Source organism: Penaeus vannamei, chromosome 42 (assembly GCF_042767895.1).
Source record: "Penaeus vannamei isolate JL-2024 chromosome 42, ASM4276789v1, whole genome shotgun sequence".
Taxonomy (NCBI): Eukaryota; Metazoa; Arthropoda; class Malacostraca; order Decapoda; family Penaeidae; genus Penaeus; species Penaeus vannamei.
This window is the reverse complement of record NC_091590.1, coordinates 23,706,495-23,716,494: the sequence shown is the minus strand read 5'-3', so window position 1 is coordinate 23,716,494 and position 10,000 is coordinate 23,706,495. Positions and strand designations below refer to the sequence as shown.

Sequence of the window (10,000 nt, the reverse complement as noted above, 5' to 3'; positions counted from 1 at the left end):
TCGCCTTTCTTTCCCTCTTTCGCTCTTTCTCTGTCTCTCTCTTTACACACACACACATACACACATACACACACACACACACACACACACACAAATACACACACATACACAAATACACACACACACACACACATACACACACACACACACACACACACACACACACATACATATATACATACATACACACACATAACCTCTAACATCAGGCTACATTTATAATAAATACAGCCCGGTTATAGGGGTCTCGACAATAATTCTAAACTTACATTGTAATCTAAACATGTGTTGTGGTAAGTATAAAATGAAGCACGTAGAAATCACAGTTATCGAAACAAAACTCATATTGGCATCGTCTTTATATACAGAAGCTATTAGCTGGTATTCCCTCTTCCACAAATAGTTTATGATAAAAATCGCCATTTATAATATGGACAGGAAAACATAATAAACACGTAATTACAATGCTTCTGACTACAAAACCCCAGGGATCTCTCAGTGAGTGACAGAGTATAAAAAATCTAGTAAGCAATCCATATTTCGATATATTTCAGGAGTCTAATGTAAGTACATGCAGTGTCTTGTGGATTATAAGAATTATTTCCTTATACAAAATCTAGTCTTCCTTCGAGAAACTGTTTACCTTATCTAGATTAGCATGGATTGTCTCATAATCGTTTCTGATCCATAGTATTATTCTACATAGGAATTCCTTTAACTGTTCATATTTATTTCTCTTGAAGTGCTTAAAAAAAAACAATGAACTAGAGAAAGTGTTATGACAGTTGACATTATGTAAGCTATAATGGTTTATACAAAGTAATTATCATTAAGAGAACCATTACTTGTACAAACTTGTTAATTCTGTTGCATGATAGATAAATTCTCTGTTTCGAGTGATGCAGAATCTAGAAAAAAATAAGTAGCAGCTTCTATGTGTCCTAATATCACTACGATTTTGAAGTCCGCAATAATTGTTATAATAATGTTGTAAGAAGAAAGCAAGATACACCTACCAAATTCTTCTTTAAATGCTCTGTATGGATATTATTATTCTTATCATCATCATCATCATCATTGTATTAATAATGATAATGATGATTATGATAATGACATTGACAATAAATACACAAATAACGGTAATAAAAAAAGAATCCCTCTTGCTATCATAGACGATCAAACAACAACAGTACACATACCACTTATTGAAGTGTTTGGTGACAGGGCTGTCCTTCTGAAACACAAAGGCCATGGAGGCTGACCAAATCACTTCCTTGGCGATGTAATAACTGCACTCCCCTGTCTTGCCGTAGTCGTCGCTCATGATCTGTGGAGGACGGCGGTGGGGGTAAAGAGGCCATTGCTGGTGGGATTGTTGTGGTTGATGCTATCATTACTATTATTGTTATGATGATTATTGTTCTCATCATCATCATCATCATCATTGTTTTTATTATTGTCTATTCTAATAATGCTATTATTTTTATCATCATTTTTATTGTAAGTATCAATTCTACAATCATTGTTTTTATTAATATTATTATCATTATTATTATTATTATTATTATGTTATCATTATTATTATCATTATCAATATTATTGTTATTATCAATATTATTATTAGCAATAACATTATCATTATCATCCTCACTACTGCTACTACTACTACTACAATTATTATTATTATCAATGTTATTAACATCATTGTTCTCATTAGTATGATTAACATTATTATTATTATTATTATTATTATTATTATTATTATTATTAGTGGTGGTGGTAGCATTAGTTTTAGTATATATTTATTGTTGCCATCATAATTATCAATATTATGATCATTATCACCATTGATAATATCCTTATTTTCACTATCGTCATTGTTACTGCAATTATCTTAACAGTAGCGGTACTAGTAGCATCGATCATACTACTATTGTTACCTTTATATTTATCAATAATAATAACATTATCATCATTTATCATTGCCAATATTGCAGCTGTCATTATCATCATATATTATTTATCATCATCACCATCATCATCTCATGATTGCCGTTATCAAGACATTATTTCTATCAATACTATCAGTAGTTTTAGCAGTAGTAGTAGTTTCAGTAGTAGTGATTATAAATCCATTATCATTATTATCATAGTTAGTCTTTATCACCACTATTATTATTGTTATTATTATTATTATTATTATTATTATTATTATTATTATTATTATTATTATTGTTGTTGTTGTTGTTGTTGTTGTTGTTATTATTGCTATTGTTATTATTATTTTTTGTTTTTGTTACTAATATTATTGATTTTTTATTGTCATCATTATTTTTGTTGTCGGGGTTGTTTTGATATTGTCAAAATTGCTGTGTTTAATATTGTCATTTTTCATTACAATTATCATTAAAGACATTGTTATCATTATTATGTTTGTAATTACCATTATCATAATTTTTATTATGATTATTGTTATCATTATCATTATTGTTACTATTACTCTTAGGGGTTGTGCTTGTATTATTATTATTATTATTATTATTATTATTATTATTATCATTATTAATCTTGTTATCATTATCATTATTATTAATATTACTGTTAGCGGTTGTGTTTGTAATAGTAGTAGTAATATTATTATTATTATTATTGTTATTATTAATCTTGTTATTAGCTTTACTATCATCATTATAACCGTTATTACTGATCATTACTAGTATTGTCACATTACTATTTTTTATTATGACTATCATTATTATTGTTATTATTATTATTACCCTTATTATCATCAGCATCTTCACCATCATCATCATCCTCATCACCATCATCACCACCATCATTACCATCACCATCATCACCACCATCACCACCATCATCACCATCACCATCATCACCATCACCATCACCATAACCATCCTCCTCCTCATCAAATTCCCTCTTCGCAAAACTCTACGGTCTCCCCCGCCCCGTTTCACTTACCAACTTCATAGAGAAGAAGTCGCAGAGAATCGCAAACCGTTCCTTTTTCATTCGATCTCTCTCTTCGAAGCTGCTAGTTACTAGGAAGCTGCCGTCGTGGATCTTCTTGTAGAAGCCCGATTTTGCATCCTAATTGTAAAGCAGAATATAAAGGGAAAATAAATATATATCTAATAAAAAAAAAAAAAAAATATATATATATACATATATATATATATATATATATATATATATATATATATATATATATATATATATATATATATATATATATATATGTAATTATAATAATACTAATGATAATGATAAAATAAATATATATCTAATAAATATATATATGTAATATATATATTAGATATACATATATTCATATTTATATATACATATAGATAGATAGATAGATATAGATAGATAGATGGATTGATAGATAGATAGATAAACAGATAGATAGATAGATAGATAGATAGATAGATAGATAGATAGATAGATAGATAGATAGATAGATAGATAGATAGATAGATAGATATATAGATAGAAAGATAGATAGAGAGTAAAGCAGAATGTAAAGAAAAAAATACGAAAGTATTTAGAAGTAAACATGTGTATTTCCATACCTTTTATCTTTTTTACTTTAATATGTATCTCTTAAAAAGAAATTTGAGAAAATATGAGAAAACTCACCCCGAAGAGCTGGTGCAAGGCAGTGCCATACTCGACAGACCAAGGCATCTTGCCATAGTCCAGGAGATCTTGCAAGGAGTCCACGGGAACTTCAACCTTCGGCACAGCTAACAGAGAGGTCAGAATCCCTTGGTAGGCCGAGCTCAAGATGAGAGAAACCACCATCCAAGTCCCCATGAAGACACGGCCGGTGAGGGAAGTTGGCAGGGCTGACAGAGCTGTGGGAAGGAAAGGCACTTTGAGACAGGTCTAGCTCATGGCACACTTTGGGGTATGAATTACTAAAACTTCTACAAGGATATTTGAACATGTGTCATGGACTCCAGCGAAATGCAAATATAAACATAAACAAAGATTTTACTGCCTGACAACAACGTGGCTGGTATTCTCAATCAGCATTCACAGCGCTTCGGTATATATATCCTTAACCTCTGCCATTAATTGTAGCGAAATGTAAATGTAAACATTAGTAATGGACATGCCCCTTTTAACTGACAAATCTATGAGTAAAACGATCAAACACTGTCAGCATGTCCAATAATCATTATGCTGACATGAACTGTATATAATTAAGACACTGAAAAACGCCAATAACCATTGATTAAAGGTATGACAACAAACACTGACAATAGAGTTAATTGAACGCTCTGTCGATGCCAACACCAGCCCATGACCTGGCAAATTAATATCGAATCATTTACTGCCTCTACTCTGGCAACTTTATGTACATATACATTTATTTCTATGCAAACACAGGCACAAACACTCACATATCAACACACACACATATACATATAACATTAACATATGAGTGTGTGTGTGTGTGTGTGTTTGTGTGTGTGTTTGTGTGTGTGTCTGTGTGTTTTATATGTATATATGTACACACACACACACACACACACACGCACACACACACACACACACATACACACACACACACACACACACACACACACACACACACACACACACACACACACACACATATATATATATATATATATATATATATATATATATATATATATATATATATATATATATATACATATAAATATATATATATATATATATATATATATATATATATATATATATATATATATATATATATATATATATATATATATATATAGTATGATAATCTGAAAGGCGAAGAAAAATAGTAATATAAAAAAATAATAATAGTAAAAATAAAAAATCACGAGAAAACAGAGCAGAATTCGCCACACAAATAAAAACCCGGAAATTCACCTCGGCTCCAGCGCCAAACTTACGTTCCATGAGGAGCGTCTTCAAGATCCAACTGGGCTGGAAGATCGCCTTGGGCTTCCCGCCGCAAGCCGAAGGCCTGGTTCCGGGGAGAGACCAACGGACGGAGAGCCGGTTGATGACGGCGCCGAGACCCATGCTCCAAGACAGGAGGATCAGGAGCGTCACCCAGACCTGTGGGGGGAGAGGGGGGTAAAGAGAGAGGGGAGGGGGAAAGGGGGCGGTAAAGAGAGGGGGAGGGGGGTAAAGGGAGAGGGGAAGGAGAGAGGGGGGGGGGGAGGAAAGGGGGATAAAGAGAGCGAGGATGGGGAGAGGGGGGGTAAGGAGAGAGGGGAGGAGAGGGGAGAGGGTGATAAAAAGAGAGGTGAAAGGGAGAGGGGGTAGAAAGAAAGGGGAGGGGGAAAGGGGGGGTAAAGAGAGAGGGGAGGGGGAAAGGGGGTAATGAGAGAGGAGAGGGGAGAGGGTGATAAAAAGAGAGGTGAAAGGGAGAGGGTGTAGAAAGAAAGGGGAAGGGGAGAGGGGGGTAAAGAGAGAGGGAAGCAGGAAAGTGGGGTAAAGAGAGAGGGGAGGAGAGGGGAGAGGGGGATAACAAGAGAGGTGAAAGGGAGAGGGGGTAGAAAGAAAGGGGAAGGGGAGAGGGTTGTAGCGACGGAGGAGAGGGGGAAAGGGGGGGAGTTAAAGAGAGAGGGGAGGAGAGGAGAGAGGGGGATAAAAAGAGAGGTGAAAGGGAGAGGGGGTAGAAAGAAAGGGAAGGGGAGAGGGTTGTAAAGACAGAGGAGAGGGGGAAAAGAGGGGGGGAGGTAAAGAGAGAGGGGAGGAGAGGAGGAGGGGGATAAAAAGAGAGGTGAAAGGGAGAGGGGGTAGAAAGAAAGGGGAAGGGGAGAGCGAGGTAAAGAGAGAGGGGAGGAGAAAGGGGGTAAAGAGAGAGGGGAGTGGGGGGTAAAAAGAGAGGTGAAAGGGAGAAGAAAGAGAGACGGTAGAGGGAGAGGAAGAGGAGAGATAAATTTTGGGGTGGAAGGTGAAGTGAAAAGAAAGAGAGAGAGGGGTCGGAGAAGGAGGAAATATATACCTGAGGGTGGAAGAGGATTTGAAGCAAAAGAGAAAATGGAGAGGAATAATGATTTAAAAAAAACAACGAACAAAAAAAGAAGAAAAAAGGAAAACAATACGACAATAATAACTAAAAGAAAGAGAAGAATACCCAAGAAAAGAAGAAAGAAAACCTTACCTCCCAGCCAAAAGGCTTCACAAACCCAGTCAGATCTCTCTCCCTGTACGGCCGAGGCAGAAAGATCCCGAAGCTGTCTATGTAGAGCGGCACAGAATAGTCTATCACTTGGGACCTCATGTAGGTGATGCTGAAGGGACCCAAGGCCATGTCCGCCTCCTGAAGTGAAGTGCAGCAGAGGATGAAGGAAAAAAAGGAGAAAAACCTCAGGGTCGGTTCAGTATTGTTTCTGGCCTTGTCTGTTTTCCTGCTGTTCATATTTATTGTTGCTATCGTTACCATTTAAAAAGTAGTATTAGTTGCTTTATTATTGTTAGTATCGATATCATTATCATTCTCCATTATTCGTATTATTCAACCTTTATGATTATAGTCATTATATGGTCTTTCCTTGTCTGTTTCTCTGCTGTTCATATTTATTGTTGATAGCGTTACCATTCAGATATTTTGTTTTTGTTATCAATCAGGCTGCGATCATCATTATCAAGAGTAGTATCAATTGCTTTATTACTGTTATTATCGTTATCGTTATCACTATCATTGCCATTATTCGTATTGTTCAATCTTTATGATTATAGTTATTATATGATCATTATTATCATCATTTCTAGTTGCATATGCACTGTGATCATTATTGTTATTAACATAATTATAGTAATTATTATTACTATTATTATCATTATCATTATTACTATTATTATCATTATCATTATTACTATTATTATCATTATCATTATTATGTTTTGTTATTATTATCATTATTACTATTATTATCATTATCATTATTATGTTTCGTTATTATTATCATTATTACTATTAATATTATTATTATGATTACTGTCATTATCATTATCATCATTATTTTTATTATTATCATAATTACCATCATGAGTAATGTATTTACTGTTATTATCATTATTATTAATATTACTATTTCTATTAATCTTATTGCTGCTTTCATCATTATCATTATTACCATCATAATCATTACTATCCTTATCATATTATCACTATTATTATTATCATTTTTATTATTACCATTATCTTCGCTATTATCATTATCATTATTATTAGTAGTAGTATTAGTATCATTACTATTATCATTATCATTAATATCATTATTGTTATTGTTGTTACTGTTATTATTATTATTACCATTATTATCATTTTCATCATCATTATCATCATTGTTCCTATTTTGTTATTGTCATTAATGTTATCATCCCTTTTATCATGGTTATTAGTTGTAACATCATTAATGCTATGATTATTATCATGATTATTATCACAATTACCCCACAAGCAAGCAAGCAAGCGAACAAGCAAAACACCCACCCCCTATAAAAAAAAAAAAAAAAAAAAAAAAAAAAAAACGGATCAGATTTCAGAACGAACGAAAAATCGAGGATTTCCAGCCACGGCTCCCTCTCTCACCTTTCTCTGACACATGCCAATCATTCCCGTAGCGGAGCCATTGGGGTGAAGGCGACCCCACTCGCCGTCCACGGATTTCAACACGGAATACCTTTATGGAAAAGCAGGTGGTTGTAGTTTATACTGTTGTTGTTGTAGTAATGATAGTTGTTATCATAACCGCTATTACTGTTTTCGTTGTTAATGTTATCGATATAATCATTGTTGTTATTGTTATCCGTGTTATTATGATATTTACTACAATTACTATTATCGTTATTATGATATTAGTAAAAATGGTAAAAGTAATAGCTGTTTTGTTGCTTTTGTTGATGTTTTTGTTATTGTAGTTTTTTTTTGTTAAAATGGAATTGATGATACTCATTTATTGAATATGAGTGTATTGTCTTTATCTGCAGTATTGAGAAATTTTTCTTTGCTATAGTTGGTGTTATTAATGTATTTCTTATCAGACATTATACGGATAAAAATCGCAGTGCTAATAATGAGTGTAGTAGTATTAGTAGTAATGGCAGTATCAATTGTTGTATATATTATAATGATATTAATATGAATAACAAAATAGATGATAATTGCAATGATAGCAATAATAACAATGATGATACTGATGGAAATTTTAGTCAAAACAATGATAAAGATGTTAGTAGGTATACTGAAAACATTGATAATGATTATAAAAATAATAACCAAAATTATAATGATGATAATAATGATAATAGTAATAGTAAAAAAAGTTATGAAGATGATAATAATGACAAAAATAATTGTCATCACAATCATTATCATTTTCATTATCCTTATTACTACAGTTATCACTATCATTATTATTATTATCATTATTATTATTGTTATCATCATGATTATCATCATGACCGTGATCATCATCATTATCATCACCCTTCCTATTTTTCTTATCATCATCATCATCATCATCATCATCATCATTATCCTTACTATTATTATCATCATCATCATCAATATTATCAATATAATTAATAGTATTATCATATTGGTTATCACTTGTTACTGTTGTTATTTGTTATCATCATTACCATTACTAATACTGTCTTCTTTAATATTATTATCGTTATTATTATAATTTTTTTTATCCTTATCGTTACTATTGCTTGTTTTACTGTTGACAGGAAAATTATTTATGATTAAGGCAACAAACAGCATAATTGATTCATAATCCATTCCATAAATACACAATTACTTTCACCACTTTAAAAACATTTTAATTCGCATCTAGTCATCAATCTTTAATTCACAACATATACTAATCTGCATTGTAATTGAATCAATCGTTTAAATGCTCTAGTCGTTAACTGTATTCTGATATCTGATATTTCTAATTAAAAGGATTAAGGGACCAATTATCGTTTTAATTGGTCGAAACGATTATCGAATCAAAACAATTAGTAGAGGCAATTGTGTTCTGTAATTTCTTCTTGTTACCATTGTTTGTCTTACTATTGATATCATTACCGATATTAGCAGCGTAATCATTGATGTTACTTTCATAATTCCTAATACTATTTTTGTTATCATTTTAGGAGTGTTAGAGTTATAATGGATTTGATTAGCATTATTGTTGTCATTGTCATTGTTGTTATTGTTGTTTTTATCATTATTATCATTATCATCATCGTTATTATGAATATCATTATTACTACTACAATCATTATCATTATCATTGTCATTACTATTAATATAATTTCTATCATGACTATTACTATCACAACCATCATTACCTTTATTATTTCTTCTATCATCATTATTTTCTTGTAACATAATCATCGTTATATTGCTCTTAATTCTACATCATTATCATTCTTTTTTTAGAATCATACAGCATCGTAAATTTCACTAATATTACTAACACTACGACTTGTACAACGGTCACTTCAACTTCTGTTACTATTACTGCTACAGCTGCTATCGTGTACTAATGCTAATGATAAATGCTAACATGATCAATCATTATCATTATTTTTTTCTACTACTACTAATGGAGCTAATAGTTTTATTACGACTACTTATATCTCTGTCATAGTCCTTGTTGATAGTATCCTTATTATTTCTACTGATTTTAGCGATTTTGTTATCACTGATATTCAAGACAGAATTCAGTTGTAACTTAGGTTATTACAAATGAGATATTACAATGATTATGGATACCTGATAAACAACGTTACAATAATCATCATCTCTATTATATACGCTATTCACTTTTTACATCAGTCTTAATATTCGCTATCATTTCTGTAATCGCAATTATCATCACTGCCACAATTTCTTCTCGCCATTATCAATACCATAATTCTTATTTTTATTCCTCATCATTATAATGAATAGCAATTGCAATACAGACATCATTTCATCAGTGCATATGTCCCTTTCTAT

At 32.0% G+C, this 10,000-nt stretch overlaps 1 protein-coding gene across 1 annotated transcript in view; it reads right to left on the bottom strand.

Moving 5' to 3' along the window:
• The window catches only part of LOC113820008 (probable glutamate receptor), a 35,820-nt gene that overhangs the window by 25,559 nt on the left and 261 nt on the right, over nt 1-10,000 (bottom strand). The window contains exons 2-7 of the mRNA XM_070118705.1: nt 7,595-7,685; nt 6,161-6,319; nt 4,938-5,106; nt 3,661-3,878; nt 2,980-3,108; nt 1,200-1,327 (exon numbers count right to left, since the gene is read on the bottom strand). Of these exons, the coding sequence (XP_069974806.1) occupies nt 1,200-1,327; nt 2,980-3,108; nt 3,661-3,878; nt 4,938-5,106; nt 6,161-6,319; nt 7,595-7,685 (894 nt within the window). The remainder of the gene's footprint in view (nt 1-1,199; nt 1,328-2,979; nt 3,109-3,660; nt 3,879-4,937; nt 5,107-6,160; nt 6,320-7,594; nt 7,686-10,000) is intronic.